The sequence below is a fragment of the Podarcis bocagei genome (genome assembly GCF_964188305.1).
Source record: "Podarcis bocagei genome assembly, chromosome: 14".
NCBI classification, from domain to species: Eukaryota; Metazoa; Chordata; class Lepidosauria; order Squamata; family Lacertidae; genus Podarcis; species Podarcis bocagei.
In genome coordinates this window covers 43,032,597-43,049,415 of record NC_138139.1, presented here as the reverse complement: position 1 = coordinate 43,049,415, position 16,819 = coordinate 43,032,597, and the positions used below count along the sequence as shown (strand labels likewise).

General features: G+C 45.3%; 1 protein-coding gene across 1 annotated transcript in view; it reads right to left on the bottom strand.

Moving 5' to 3' along the window:
- ADAP1 (ArfGAP with dual PH domains 1) overlaps positions 1 to 16,819 on the bottom strand; it is a 63,687-nt gene that overhangs the window by 24,261 nt on the left and 22,607 nt on the right. The window contains exons 5-6 of the mRNA XM_081169298.1: positions 16,530 to 16,536; positions 16,221 to 16,296 (exon numbers count right to left, since the gene is read on the bottom strand). Of these exons, the coding sequence (XP_081025424.1) occupies positions 16,221 to 16,296; positions 16,530 to 16,536 (83 nt within the window). The remainder of the gene's footprint in view (positions 1 to 16,220; positions 16,297 to 16,529; positions 16,537 to 16,819) is intronic.

Below are 16,819 nucleotides of genomic sequence, written 5' to 3'. Positions count from 1 at the left end.
AGAAGCAGGCATCTCCCCCATTCAAGTGCTGCTGGATTTTATTTATTTTTATTTCTGGAAATATTGGTGTACCACTGCTCATTAAAAACAAAACCAAAGCGGTCTGTGACAACCATATGCATATGCAATAAAAACAGTGTAAACTTTTAAAATTGGAGATCCACTAACCATTACATACACATACTCTCCAACATTTATCCAATGAAAATAGGTACGTCCTATTCCATTATCAAGAACACGGGTGGCACTGTGGGTTAAACCACAGAGCCTAGGACTTGCCAATCAGAAGGTCGGCAGTTCGAATCCCCACAACGGGGTGAGCTCCCATTGCTCGGTCCCCACTCCTGCCAACCTAGCAGTTCGAAAGCATGTCAAAGTGCAAGTAGATAAATAGGTACCGCTCCGGCGGAAAGGTAAACGGCGTTTCTGTGCGCTGCTCTGGTTTGCCAGAAGCGGCTTAGTCATGCTGGCCACATGACCCGGAAGCTGTACGCTGGCTCCCTCGGCCAATAAAGTGAGATGAGCGCCACAACCCCAGAGTCGGTCATGACTGGACCTAATGGTCAGGGGTCCCTTTACCTTTTATTCCATTATTATTATTATTTTACTATTTATGCCTCAGCCATCTGACTAGGTTGTACCAGCCACTCTTGGTGCCTTCCAACATATATAACAAAATAACGAAACAATAAACATTGAAAAACTTCCCTATACAGGGCTGTCTTCAGATGGCTCAGGGATCAGATGACTCCACGCCCTCCAATATTTCTCCAATGAAAATAGGGATGCCTTAAGGAAAAACACGACATTCCGGGATAAAATAAGAAACTGGGACCCTTTTGCAAATCTGGGACTGTCCCTGGAAAATAGGGACATGGGTGGCGGGTCAGCAGATAGATGTTATCTTAACAGCCTGCAGAAGCTTGGCAACATAGAGAGGTTTCCAGCCGGCATTTATAGGTTGTAGCAGAAGGTGTCTGCTGATGAGCCTTGCCAGCTCAGGGGATGATCTCAGTGACTGGGTGGTCCCTAAGGTACCTTGGACCTAAGTTGCTCAGACATCTGTAAACCAAAACAGGCAACCCCTGATTTTCACAGGATGCTTTCTGGGTCATTGTGCATGACAGTGGAGCATGCATAAGTCCACTCTGCCCCGTGGCTTTTTCATTTATCAACTAGTCATCCAGTTTCCCAGTTTCCCTTCACAGGTCTCAAGGCCATGTACCATATTTTTTGCTCTATAAGACACACTTTTTCCCTCCTAAAAAGTAAGGGGAAATGTGTGTGCATCTTATGGCGCGAATGCAGGCTGTGCAGCTATCCCAGAAGCCAGAACAGCAAGAGTGATCGCTGCGCAGCGCTCCCTCTTGCTGTTCTAGCTTCGGGGATAGCCCCTCAGTCCCTTCCCCCACCTCCCGGAAATGCCCCCCCTCTTGGGGGCTTTTCCCAAGCAGTGAGAAGGGCAGCCCATCAGTGATGCCTACAGGCTCTGCTCAGCGCTCCCTTCAAAGAATATTTTTTTTCTTGCATTCCCCCTCTAAAAACTAGGTGCGTCTTATGGTCAGGTGCATCTTATGGAGCGAAAAATACAGTGTATGTTGTTCTCTCCCTTCCCATTTTGCACTCAGAACAGCCTTGCAAGGTAGGTTAGACTGAGCTATGTTTCGGCAGTAGCCTCTGACAACCGGTTACCGAGGGCCACATGCAGGGAGAGTGATGTTGCGCTCATGCTCTGCTTGTGGGCTCCCCATGGGCATCCAGTTGGCCACTGTGAGAACAGAATGCTGGACCAAATGGGCCTCAGCAGGACCCAGAAGGACTCTTCTGATGTTAAGTGCTGACTTGCTCCCTCATCCAGCGCCTTGTTAAATAATGCAAATAGTTTTCCTCTGCAGGTGAAATTGCTGGGATAGATGCTATCTGGTACACCAACAATTTCAAGGTGAAAACTGTCTGTGAGCAGCGGGGTAGAGGAGTGGGGAAAGGCGAATACCGTACAGATCTCTGCCCTATATTTTTTTCCCAGGGCTCTCATTAGCATCCTTGGCAGAAGCCTTTCTGCAGCACCCTGTCTGAAACTCTGCTTTGTCATCTGCAGCGCTGAAACATATACAGCCTTGCCTGCCCTTAGAGGGTGACCTAATTCCCTTGACTTTATCTCTTCAGCAGCCTCCAGCTCGAACACCTGGGTTGCTTTCTCCCTCTACCTTAAGTTCCTCTCCCACCTGCAAAAGGAGACCACCAGATAATTTGTGCGCCAGACGCTACGGATGGTTCAGCTGGCTCATGGAAAGGCAGGACATTCCCACCTGCTGTGTTGAACCAAAGATGATCTGTTCCAAAAGCTTTGCTGATGTCATCTTGATAATCGAGATAACCTCCCAATTAACTGGCAGTTGTTGTAGCAGCAATGAGCTCAGGTGTGCTTATATTCATTTGCTTTGATATAAAGTAATTGGCTTGTTGTGATGTTATCCTTGGGATGCTGGACTGTGAGTCCAGAAAGGGGAGCTACCTGTAAAATTTTGGCTATTTGCCACCTATGCCCTCAACTGGTCAAGTGAATAGATGGGCAGTTCTGCACAAAGTATGCTGCTTTGTGTATAAATAATGTCTGCGTGTTTGCTTGGGTGTGGACAAGCCATCTCCTTGCTACAGTGTTCGTCTGGCATCTGCAAAGGCAGGCTGCTTTGCTGTAAGTCTACACCTTTCTTTAATAAAGCATCCTTGTTTGGTGTCCCTGCAGCCTCGTAATGCTGGTGGGTCAGCAAAAGAGGTTTAAAGACTTTCTCAAGGCAAATCTAAAAAAATGTAGCATAAAAACCGACAACTGGGAAACACTGGCTTGCGAGCGCCTCACTTGGAGAACAGCCTTTACCAAAAGTGTCATGAGCTTCAAAGAAGCTTGAACTCAGGATGCAAGGGAGAAATGTGCTAAGAGGAAGGCACGCTTGGCAAATCCACACCATGATCAACTCCCACCCGGAAACTTATGTCTCCACTGTGGAAGGACATGTGGCTCCAGAAATGGCCTCCACAGTCACTTACAGACTCACTGTTAAAACCGTGTTTATGGAAGACCATCTTATTCGGCTACGAGGGATCACCAAAGAAGAAGAAGAAGATACCTGAACCAAACCACTCCCATAAGCCGGTGGATCAGGATACCTGGACTTACTTAGGACTCAATGCAGCACATTTAGTCTGAGCTTATGGCACTTTCCTTAAAAGGGAAGTAAGGGTCCAGTCCTCATGATTCTGAATTATATAGGAACCTAGGAAACTGGTTTATACTGAATCAGACTGAATCAGACCAGTGATTCATCTAGCTTAGTACAGTCTACTCTACACTGACTGGCAGCAGGGTTTGGGGCAGGGGTCTCTCCCAACCGTACCTGGAGATGCTGACGATCACACACAAGACCTTCTGCATGCAGGAAGCTGCACCCCCACTGAGCTACGGTCTTTCCCATGTTGGTGAAAGTGCTACATAACGTTTGGTTCAGCCTTTCCCAATCTGATCCCTTCTTGATGTTTTGTACTACAATAGGGATGGGGGAAGAACCTAGATCCAGCTTGCATTTAAAGGTGAATCCACCTAATGGGCATTCCCTTCAAAATTAATTCTCCAGCCAGGTAACGTGTATAAAGATGTAAAGTGTGCATAGGAGTGCATATAGTAAGTGACATTAACATGTGAAATGCATTCTATTTGAGGAAAGCTCTGTGCAAAAATGTGTATAGTAGGCAAAACAAAACATGTATATTTGGGAAGATTCACATTAAAATGCTGGTGAATTTTCATGCGTGTGTGTGTGTGTTTTAAATTGCAAACTAACGTGTAGAACTGAACTTAGGTTTAGAAAAACATGAGAAACCCAAACTGGCAGATTCGCCTGCCTCTAACTCAGACTCCCATCAGCCCCAGCCACAATGCCCAATGATCAGGGAAGATGGGAGCTGTAATAATAAAAAAGGGGGGAGGAAACATCTGGAGGGCACCAGGTTGCAGATGGCAGTGGCTCCTCTGATCCCTTCCACTGCATCATATTTACGTGAGTTGCTAACCTGAGCCGCAGACGGAGGCTGCAGCTATTATCTGAGGAAGTGCGTTCTGCATTGACACGCGCACTGCTCTTTGACGGCAAAATAACAAATGCCTCCAGACACCAGGCCTCCCCCTGGGAAGCGTGAGCTGGGCATTAGAGACAGCTCCCTGGTGCCCAGGGAGGAGAAACTCAGCAGCCTCTCTGGATGACTCATTCCCCCTGCAAGACAGAATGATGTAATTGATGGAGGAGCCGTGAGTCCGCTTTGTGGCAAGCTCCCCTGCTGCCTGGGGAAAAGGCACCCTCCCCTCACCAGCGATGCGATTTTACTTCTGCATTGCCCAGAAGGGTAATTTCGGCCCTGGGTGCCAATCCCGACTGCGCTGATCTTTTCAGCTCCACGTCCCCCCATAAAACTTAACATTAAACAAGAAAAATGATGTAGAGGAAAGAACGAAAGATATTTAAACCAAATGCTGAAGGATATAGTCCATGCACGACTGCTGCCCGTGTATACATTTTATTTCCGTCAGCGATTTCATCCCCTGGTGTGTATATAAGTTTTATTTATTGCCTCCATTTCTACCCAGCTTTTCCCATCCAAATGGGACACATCGCAGAGGCTAAGATTATGTCATAAAGATATACACCTCCAAATCTTTATTGCGGTCATAGACCAGCATACATATACACCTATAAATTAAAAAAAACACACACACCACTGTACAGTGCTGAACAAGAATGCATTGCAGGCAGCCTGACAAAAATATCAGCCTGAACAGCACTGTTTCTCCTTGTCCACAAAAGATACACAGTGAGCAGGGATGATGGAGGAATTTGCAATTTCCAATGCAAACTGACTGAGCGCAAAATTTCTGGCCTATTGTGCAGATCGGAATATAGTTATCCTTTGGATTTTGCTCTTTTCTGAATGGTGCAATATAGAAATGTGCCCTTTGGAAGAAAATACAGGTGCAGATGCGCACACACACACACCTTAAATTGTACCCTTTTGTACAATGCGGGAAACAACAGCGACCGCTCTAATGTGTGAATGCTGACATTCAGAAACACACGCCAAGCAACTGCTGGGTTTACACCAAGGGTCAGCAAACTTTTTCAGCAGGGGGCTGGTCCACTGTCCCTCAGACCTTGTGGGGGGCCAGACTATATTTTTTTGGGGGGGGAGAATAAACGAATTCCTATGCCCCACAAATAACCCAGAGATGCATATTAAATAAAAGGACACATTCTACTCATGTAAAAACACCAGGCAGGCCTCACAAAGAACCCAGAGATGCATTTTAAATAAAAGGACACATTCTACTCATGTAAAAACATGCTGATTCCCGGACCGTCCATGGGCCAGATAGAGAAGGCGATTGGGTCGGATCCGGCCCCCGGGCCTTAGTTTACCTACCCATGGTTTACACGGTTCAATGTGCATTTCAAACACATGACTTGCCCCCACACAAAGAATCCCCGGAAGTGCAGTTTGTTTAAGGGGGCTGGGAATTGTAGCTCTGTGAGGGTGAAACTACAGTTCCTAGTTTTCTTTGAAGGAGGCCCTGTGCTCTAAATGCACATTACGGATCTGCCTAAAATGTGTGACATTCACCAAAATGCTGCACTACATCCTTTTACCCTAGCACAGGGCGAGCCAATGCCTGCCAGACATTTTGGACTACAACTCCCATCAGCCCCCACCCAGAATGACCAATGACGGGGGGCAATGGGAGTACAGTGAGAGGGCTCCACATTGGCAGGAATTTTTCAATTTATTTTCACTTTTAATTTGTATACCGCCATTCTATATTACTATAGACAGGGCAGTTTGCAGCAACAAAATATACAACAAACAACACACACCTTATAATAACCTGATCCAATACAAAAAATCATAATAAAACAAAACTTTAAAATGAATGGCTTATATTAAATAAAGTCATATTTGATAGAATATTGAATATTCAATAGAATATTGAATATTGTTGTTGTTGTTTAGTCGTTTACTCGTGTCTGACTCTTTCATGGGGTCATGAAGAGTCGGACACGACTAAGTGACTAAACAATAACAATATTCAATAATCTATTAGAATATAATAGTACACAATAAAATTAACTCATAAAACACCAGCAAGTAATAACGAAACAGAAATTCCCTATTAACAATTACAATAAATAATTACTAAGCTATGATCAATAAAAATAAGGGCAAATCACAATACATGAAGTACCGCAATACACTGAAATACCATGTAAAAGAATCAAAGACAGACAACTTATATACTTATTTTTAAAATATTGGGTTGTTTTTTTTAAAAAAACACCCTGAACTCCTCTTCTTCCTTCTCGACTGCTTCTGCTATTCTTAATATTCTTAATATTCTCCCAGTGGCATAGTGTGGGTTGTCAGCACCCGGGGCAAGGCAAGTAATTTGCGCAGCCTAACCCGTGGATTTGCGCCCCCTAACCCTAACCCCCAGATGTTGTGCCCGGTGCGGCCGGCCCCCCCTGCACCCCCCACGCTACGCCACTGTATTCTCCTCTGGGAGAGGCTAATTGTTCAGCTGGACTTGATTGAAAGTGGGGGAGATGAGACTCCCCCCCCCTTTCTTTACTCCTGTACATGGCTTCAACCAGCCAGGATTTTATGAACTGCTATAGGATCAAACACAGGGATCCCCTCTCCCCTTCTCCATTTTGCTTTCCCAACTGAAACTCAACATTCAGAGGCTCCTGAAGACATCTGTGCATGCTCTGCCCTTATTAGGCCTGCTGGCTGATGCCCAATTGGACGTTTCTGTTTCCTAAACTTCTGCCTGTCTCAAGATCCATCCGAGAAAGTTGACCCCTTCCTCTCACTTCCCACTGGCCCTGGTACGGTGCCAATCCTGCCGGCACGTCAGCATTAGCGGGAACGGAGGGGTTTTGGCACAACATGTCAGGGGTTTGCTTTTCTGAAAGCAGACAAGACTCGGGGCAAGGGCTCCAGCGGCAATAAAAGTGCTCCCTCATCCTACGCTAGCTGCTTAATATTCCCACAAGCTCCCTTCTTGTTTGTTGTTGTTGTCCTTTAGAACAAAGGGCCGACAGAACCGCCGAGGCCTGGGCCAGCTTTGCACAGCCAAGGAATGAAACAAGGGTCTGTGCGCTAGATCATACGGACACAATGGGAAACCGTAAATGCCAAAGTTCTTGTTGGGCCGCACGCCGTGAAAGATGTTGTGTGTTTCCCAACACAACCCTCGAGACCCTGAATGCCACCAGCCGCCATGTACCCAGCTGTGCCATTTCCAGTCCTGCACCCACCATTTTGTTAACAATAGTATTACTGTTCCGTCTGTCAGCGGGATGGAAGACTGAAACTGCTTGCTATTGGAATGGCATGTGAAAGATGAAGAGGTTAAGTCAGCAATGATACATTGGGCTAAAGACTTGGGTTACAGTATACAATTAGAAGATTGGGAAAAGCTGTGGAAAGAAGGTATAAACTTTACAGAGTGTAATGCTTTGAAGTCATACCTCATGTTATGTCCGCTTCATGTTACTTTCTTTCAGGTTATGTCCCGCGGCAACCCAGAAGTACTGGAAAGGGTTACTTCCGGGTTTCGCCGCTTGCGCATGAGCAGAAGCACAAAATGACATCACGCGCATGTGTAGAAGCGGCGAGTCACAACCCGCGCATGCGCAGACGCGCCGCTGCGGGTTGCGCTCTTTTCATGTTGCGAACAGGCCTCCGGAATGGATCCTGTTCACAACCAGAGGTACCACTGTAACGAAAATGATGTATAGATGGTACATAACACCAGTAAAGTTAGCCAAAATGTATAAAGTAAGCAATAAACGTTGGAAATGTAAAGAAAAAGAAGGTACCTTTCACCATATGTGGTGGGCTTGTAAGAAAGTAAAATGCTTCTGGGAAATGATATATAATGAGATGAAGAAAATGTTGAAATATACATTTGTGGGGGAAAACCAGAAGCATTTTTACTTGGTATTGTAGGTACAGAAATTAATAGACAGGATAAAAACTTGTTTTGATACGCAACTACAGCAACGAGAGTACTATTAGCCCGACGATGGGAACAGGAAGAATTACCAACAAAGGAGGAGTGGCAAATAAAACTGATGGAGTATGAAGAACTGTTGACTGGGAGAATTCGGAACCAGAAAAACCAGGACTTCCTTAAGGATTGAAAGAAATATATGATTTATTTGAAAGGCAATAGCATTAATGTAACATCGCTTGTAGGTTTACAAGAAGTTTTGTAAGGAGGACTATATAAATTATTTTAAAATTATTTAGGAAGGAAATCATTAGGAAACGAAGTTTAAAAGCATTAATCATAACAATAAAATGCAAGATCAGATAACAAATTTGAAAATCACTAGACAGGATTGACGGAAGTCTCAGGCTATAATAGCCAAAATGAGGATGCTGTGATGTGAAGTTTTGTTTGGAAAATATATGCAAAAACTAATAAAAATGATTAAAAAGGAAGACTGAAACTGCAGCAAAGACAACGGGTTCTTTTGCATGTTTTGCGCCCAAAGCAAGGCAATAAGTGTGTTGGGTGCCTGGAATCTTCAGCCCCATCTTGACCTCCTTCTAGCACTTTGGATCAGGGTCTGCTCAGATTGGGCCCCACCAGCACGGTCGGGGCCAGATTTAGGTTTGATGAGGCCCTAAGCTACTGAAGGTAATGGGGCCCTTTATATGTCCAGCTGTCCTTTGTCAACAACAAATTGTCACTGTTTTTTGTGTGTGTTGAGTATATGCTATATGGTAATTTATGGACCTAATAGGTATCTAAAGCCATCTGCACATGTTGCCGTGCAACCAGTCCATGCAGAATGTAGGCACCCTATATATAGAAATGAGCAAACCAGAGATATTTTAGGGAGCAAGCTAGCAGGTGGGGCCCATTATTTACATCATAGGAGCCTACACAATAGAAAACACTGTTGCTGTATGTAGGTTTTATTTTATTTGTTTTTTATCTTATATTTTGGAAATGTACATCCAGTGTTTTTTTTTCCCTTTAATTTTTTTTGGGGGGCCCCCATGAGAATGGGGCCCTAAGCTATAGCTTGTTTAGCTTATACGTAAATCCAGCACAGCACGGTACATTTAGAGCTGCATCATATCGCTTTAAATAGCCGCAGGCTTCTCCCCCCCCCCCCGAATCCTGGGAATTGTAGATTGTTACAGTACACACACAAAGCAAATGTTCTACCCCTGAGCTACAGAACTGGAACAGTGTCAAAGAGCCTCGTGGCACCTTAAAGACTAACAAGCTTACGGCACCAGCTTTTTATGGGCTTGTGGCATAATAAATAAAGTTTATGTTCTAATATATCAAAGACACTTTGATGGCTTTTGCTGCTGGAGACTAAAAACGGCTGCCCCTCTGGAATTTTTTTAAAGGAGTTGAAAGTAGGACAACAAAAGCATCACTGACTGTGGCACAGATTTATTTTGTCCTCTGGTGAAACAAGCAGGCTTCTTTCCAAGCACCTCAGCTCTCTGAAGAACAAACTGTGATTTTTCCCAAGTCGCAGTTCCCTGCCATCAGAGGGCCACCTGGGAACATCCACACTATGCGTCTGAAGCACTCTTGCAGCACTTCAACCATCATGGCTTCCCCAAAAGCATCCTGGGAACTGTAGTTTGTGAAGGGGCTGTCCTCACGGGCCAGCACTTCCCAGCACCCTTCACAAACCACAGTTCCCATGATGTTTGGGGGGGAAGCCATTATGACCGATGAAGTCATATATGAGAGCTTCAAATGTAGGGCAAGGTTGTGACCCTAGGCAAATGGGTGAAGCTTTTTCACTTCTGGCCTCAAAACACCTAAACAAACAAACAAAAGCCCTTTATGCATAGGGAGCATCTATGCCCCTCCGTGGCCTCCAGTTTTATGGTTAAGAATGTTAGTAGAACCTTGTTGGATCAGATCAAAGGTCTTCTCAAAGTTGCCATTCATATACCTTCAGGAAGCCTGGAACATGAGCACAACAGCCTTCCTCCATGGTTGCCATCTTTACACACACACACACACACACACACACACACACCCTATCCAGGCCTTGCCTCACCCCATACGTTAAACGGCCCCAAATAGGGAAGGTACTCCAAATAAATTTAAGGTTTCAATTGTCTTCTTCTGCCCAGTGTTCAAGGGTCTATAGCTCAGACTGGGAGAAGCCTCCCCTACACAAATAGTGCTCTTGTGGTTTTCTTTGCTCGCCGCTTCGTCTGCTTGAGACAAAAATAAAATGGTCTAGAGCGATGACACTGTGGTATGTCAACAGAAATATATGGCCTCAGAGTAAAGGCAAGACTATTTATGGTGCACACACTTTCTGGTTTTTATATACTTATTGGAACCTCAGTGTGAGGAAGAAAACTGCAGTCCATGACCTTCCTAAGAAAAAAAGAGTCTTTGCAGCAATGACATCAGCGAGATTTGCAGGGCGTCTGAGGGGGATTTATATTTTATGATATGCGGCAGGCACCTTCACTGCACTGTTTTCAACACCTGACCTCAAACCTTTTTGTCCAGAAAAGCTTACACAGACCTGTATTTTTTATTATTTTTATTATGTACTTGCAACCAGTCAGGGGATGGCTCCTGCCTGACACTTTCTCTGTCCCCACCTCCTACTGGCCTCATAGTAACCTTAGGTCAGGTGAAAAGGTATTGAGTTGCAAATCGCCATCTTGAAAGGGTGGTGACTTTAGTCTTTCTCTGAATGCCACAGAGAGAAAAAGGATGTTAATGGCTCTCCAATAGCCGCATAGCCTTAGGAAGGCTAAGGCAGGCTGGAATTGGGGAGAGAGATACCGTTTTGATTTCTTGAGTTATCTTTTATTTCTAAAATGCTGAGACTGTGCTGGACAGCGCAAAACATTGTATGGATGTTTTGGGTGTATCATGTTATGTCTTTTGTTGTTGTTGTTGTTTTGAAGAGTTCTTCAAGAAAACTTTGAATAATGTAATAATGTTTTTATGGTTTTCTTCCAAAAGGAGTCAGTTCCTATGCTTCCAGTCACTTCAAACTGTGCAATATTAATATCTTCAGTAAGGTTTGCCTTTAAATGTGAATGCAATCGCCATTCGGAGCCAATTTGGGAATGAGTTTGCCATTAGTATCATAGATAGCCCAATCTCCTACACCAGGGATTAGTCTAATTCCCTTTTCTAAAGCCATCTAAGCTAATTCACAAACCCACCTCTCATAACAGCAGTTATCACTGGGCATGAAGAAAAGTTGTTTCCGAGAATCAGAGTGCTTTGAGAATTAAAAGTTAAGGTGATGAAAGAAAAGTGTTATTTTATCCTGTTGGGAGAACTTTAATGGTAACGTATCTGATTCTTCTCCTAATGCAGATTGCACTTCCATCATCTGATAGGGGACTTAATGGGATTTGGAGATTCAGATCTGTACTTTGCACAAGCAACCGTCAGGTTTTGCTGTATTAAATGCTACATGAAAAATGCAAAAGGCCACAGTGTTGTTAGGCAACAGATAGTGTGGTACAGTGGTACCTCGGGTTAAGTACTTAATTCATTCCGGAGGTCTGTACTTAACCTGAAACTGTTCTTCAGCTGAAGCACCACTTTAGCTAATGGGGCCTCCAGCTGCCGCCGCGCCGCTGAAGCCTGATTTCTGTTCTTATCCTGAAGCAAAGTTCTTAACCTGAAGCACTATTTCTAAGTTAGCAGAGTGTGTAACCTGAAGCGTATGTAACCTGAAGTGTATGTAACCCGAGGTACCACTGTATAGGGTTTTGAATGCCAGATTAGGGAAAGGAGGCCTCAGTCCAACTCAACCCTGAAACTCCGGCCCCATCTACACTCTATGAAACACTATAATACCATTTTCAACAGTTATGGATTCCCCCAAAGACTCCAGGGACGTGTAGTTTGTCAATGATGCTAAGAGTTGCAAGGAGAACTTCTGTTCCCCTCATACAGCTACAATTCCCAGAGTTCCCTGGGAAGAGGGCTTGATTGTTAAACCACTCTGAGAATTGTAGCAGGGGTCCATGAGGGGAACAACTCTCAACACCCTTAACACACTACAGTTCCCAGGATTATTGGGGGGGGGGGTTAGCCATGACTGTCTAAAGTCGTATTATAGAGCTTAAAATGTATAGTGCAAATGTGGTCTCGCTGGGTGACTCTGGCCCAGTCAATAACCTACCTCACAGGGTTGTTCGTGAGGATAAAAATGAGTGGAGCATGAATTCTATATTGAGTTCCTTGGAGAATGGGAAGGATAACACAGCAATAAACCCAATAAAATATTCATTGCCTAATGGCTGCAAGTCTATAGTTATTTCATCCAGCACTTACAACTGCTCTATTTACTCCCTTCAAGTTCTGTTGGGCTCCAACTTCCATCAATCTGAGCTAGGATAGGCACTGGCTAGGAGAGATGAGGTTTTTAGTTCAGTAGCATCTGCAAGGAACCAGATTCCCTATCCCAAATGTAACAGCATTCTAGAGCAAGCATAGATTTAAAGTTGAGGTCACCAAGATGGTGTTTTGGAGAGAAGTTCAGCAACACAAAGGTTTAACACCACTGCAGAAATGGGAACTCTCTAGAAAACCAGCAACTGACAGAAAGGGAAAATAATACATGTTAAAAAGAACACCCTTTATGGACAGTGTTCACTCAATCATTTAAAAAGGTTATTGAGCTCAGAATATATCTGCAATTCTAATCCCACAGAATGGTGTGTTGTATAGGACTTTCCCAACCCACTGGGGATTTGAACCCAGATCTCTGTGATCCAACACTTCATAACCACAAAGGTTCTCAGGTTGGGATCCTATAAACAATTCCTTGGGAAAAATTGCCATTGCCATTGAACTCAATGAGGCTTACTTCTGAGTAGACAAATGCAGAGTTGCACTGTTGGTGAAAGAACAGCACAGAATAATGTCTGGAGGGCTCAATAACTGGCTTTAAGGGTAGGAAAATTACTTGTTGCCATTGCATCCAACACATCCAATGATAGTGAACATCCTAATGCCTTAAAAATGGCTTATACGGTGTAAATAACAGTCCATTTCATAAGGTTTGGACAGCGTGAACACATTATTTGGCTTTAATACACCACGTTCAAAACGAAAACAGCTCACTTGGATGAAAAAAGTCATAACTTTGGGATCAATAGCAGGGCATTGAAGCATTTAATCACTCCGTTACTTAGCTAGCGGGAACCGGCTCCTCACACCGGAATCAATGAGCCTAATACATCCATTAATTTGGGGGCTTTTGGAAGAATGGAAGCAGCAGGGCTTATTCTATTAAAAGGAAAAACCAAACAAAGCCCCCGGTCACTGAAGCCAACCATTGTCAGAGGAGCATGAGCCAAATGAGTCGCGTGAGGGGGGATTTTGCAGCCCCTACAAAATTCATAAGAAGCCAATGCTCAGCGTACTCAGAATAATCCGAGGTGGATTATTTGCGGCCTGGCGCCTGCACTCCCGATCTTCTTGGGGACACACCGGGTTGCCCTAGCCAGCCCGCCTTCCCAGCGCCGCATTGGGGGTTCCCGCCCAAACCCATTTAAATGAGCCAATCCATGGCGGGGCCAGGGGTGGGGCCACAGGAGTGGACTGAGAGTAAGCAGGCTTCACTCAGGTCCACTCTGGTATCTTAAAAGGGGGGCAGAGCCAGCGCTCAGAATAGACCCAGTAAAAATAATGGACATGACTAATTTAGGCCCATTTACTTCAAGGAGTCTACTCTAAGTATGGGATGGGGGAGGAATTTGATTCAGTTCACGGTTATAGGCAAACCTACCCCATTTGTGTTTTCCGAAACAATAAGTCAACCGAAACACAGAAATCCATTTTTTAAAAAATGCACTTCTCTGAAATTTGTAAAGCAGTTCCTTGGTCCAAGTTATGTGTACAAAAAAGCTAGGCTGAATCGTGCATATAAATGCATTTGTTACTGAAAACAACATACCAAGGTGCACTATACTGGGGGGAATTGCTTTGCAAAAATATGTGTATTAGACAAAATTGCACATGATGATGTGACTATTCAGAGAAATGCACATTAAAATGCTGATGAATTTTCATGAGAACTTTAAAAATTACACAGAGAGAGAGAGAGAATTGCAGACTGGTGTGGAAATGGGATGGACCAAACTTAAGATTGGAAAGATGAGAAAATTAGAAAATGAGAGGAACCAAAAGTGAAAGCTTTATTCCAACCCTGTGGGTTAAACCACAGAACCTAGGACTTGCCAATCAGAAGGTCAGCGGTTTGAATCCCCGCGATGGGGTGAGCTCCCATTGCTCAGTCCCTGCTCCTGCCCACCTAGCAGTTCGAAAGCACCTCAAAGTGCAAGTAGATAACTAGGTACCGCTCCGGCGGGAAGGTAAACAGTGTTTCCATGCACTGCTCTGGTTCGCCAGAAGTGGCTTACTCATGCTGGCCACATGACCCGGAAGCTGTACGCCAGCTCCCTCGGCCAATAAAACGAGATGAGCGCCGCAACCCCAGAGTCGGCCATGACTGGACCTAATGGTCAGGGGTCCCTTTACCTTTTACCTTTACTCAATTTCTAACTTGGCTGGATACAAACCCATAGAATCATAAATGGCGCTGGAGGTCATCTAGCCCAAAAAAGGCAAGATATGGAGCACCCATGACAGCTGCCTGCCTCTGCAACAAACCCTCAGTTGCATATATTTTCATTGCAACTGTTTTATTATCTCCCCCCCCCCCCGTGAAGACAGGGGGAACAGAAAAAAAGCTCTGAAGGCCAATTCTTAGCAAAAGCAATGCGAAAGGAGCAACCAGCCCAGTGCTTGTTTTCCACTTTAGTTTGTAGCTTCTCCAGCTGGATTTTTAGAATATTATAAAATGTCTGGGTCAAACTACCCTGTGTCATCTGGCCCCAAGTCAACTCTCAACCATTGGGAATGCTGTGACTGTTGCTCTGCGTATCCTCCAGAAACACAAGTCTGGGGTTGCCGTGAGGATCAGCGAAGCAGAAGAGAGGGTTTTTTGACAGCTGTCCAAGGAACTCTGCAAGGCTTCCAAAATTCTCTTTCCAGCGTGGTCCCCAGATGGAGGTTCTTTCTCGCTCACCCTTGGGGTAGCCTTGGTGCTTATTCATATTCTCCCTCTAGGATCCTCCTTCAAGCATCCCAGCACATTTGGGCTTTGGAGCCTCAGAGATGAGCGAAGACCTTTCTCTCCCAAGACTCTACTAAGGTACAACTGTCAGTTGAGCTGCAACTGCATTGCTTTGGCATTTGCAAACACTTGACAGTCTATCTCCAAAAGACTTTTTAGACACACACACATGCATGCACATACAGTCATACCTTGGGTTGAAGTAGCTTCAGGTTGAGCATTTTTGGGTTGCGCGCTGCAGCGACCCAGAAGTAATGGAATGCGTTACTTCTGGGCTTCGCCACTCACTCATGCGCAGATGCTCAAAATGATGTCACGCGCATGCACGGAAGCGGCGAATTGCGACCCGCGGATGCGCAGACGTGGGTTGCATTCATTTCAGGATGTGAACGGGGCTCCAGAACGGATCCCACTGTACACACATATTTCAAGTTTCCCCTGCATGCAAAGATAGGCTCTGGCGGTTTGAGCGAATGAGACCAATAGTGGGTTCAACAGTCAACAAGGTGGTTCCTGCATGTGCTGAAAGGCAGATTGGGCCTGTCAACCTGGGATAGTAGCACATCTAGGAGAAGGAAAACTCTGATCCCAAACCTCTGCAATCTTGTATGCCTCCTTCCGGCAACTCCTACAGCCAATCTGATGCCAAAGGTATTGCTCTGCTTTCCTTTGGACCACATCAGCCCGGCCAACAGAGGTGTCTTGTCAGGTGGGCAGCCCAGGACCTCCATGCACACTGCCCTGGCTTGTGTCCCAGGGAGGTCGCTTTGGTGCCACTGACACCGGTTTGGCTTCACCCCTGGAGGCACACTCCATTGTCTCTTGAGACAGAAGGGTACCAAAAATGTCAAGCTCCATTGTAAATAAAACTTCTTAAGATGTTTCCAGGCTGCCACTATTTTCAGATGGGATTCTATCACATTTGCCAGCACAAATTCAGGTTGAACGAATACACTGGACAGGAAGGTCTTGTGCAACAGACTCATTTCTTCTGACCCCATCCTCCTCCTTGCTGGGTTCTGCAAGGGCAAGGCTGAGGCTGAGGTGGAGGAAGCTGACAGCCAGGCCCAGGCTGGCAAGTGCAGACAGGTTGACGGTAGACTAGGGTTGCTGGGGCAAATCCCCGCCTACCCTGATAGACCAGCCTCCACTGTCATGGTTGCTTCAAGGCAAGACAGGAGCTTCTTCAGATCAAGGGCCATATTCCCACCTGAGCAACCTTCAAGAGCGGTGGGCGAGGCCAGAGGCAGAGATGGGCGGGGAAATGGATGCAAATGTTGCCTTTCTACAATAGGCCCTCTTTACCCAGCATCTGGGCAAGCAAGAGGCAAGAACATGATTCAAGGGCACATTCTACCCAGGCAAGGACACTCACAGAGGGGTCAAATTGGGGTCAGTGGGGGGCATGGCCTGGAGGGAGTCCCAAGAGACAGAGGTCTGGACGGCCACATCTGGCCTCAAGGCCTGAAGCTTCCTCACCCATGGTTTGAGGGGAACTGAACATTGTCCCAGGATCCCCTGCAAAGGACTATGTAGTAATAGTAGTAGTAGTAGTAGTAGTAGTAGTTGTTGTTGTTGTTGTTGTTGTAGTAGTA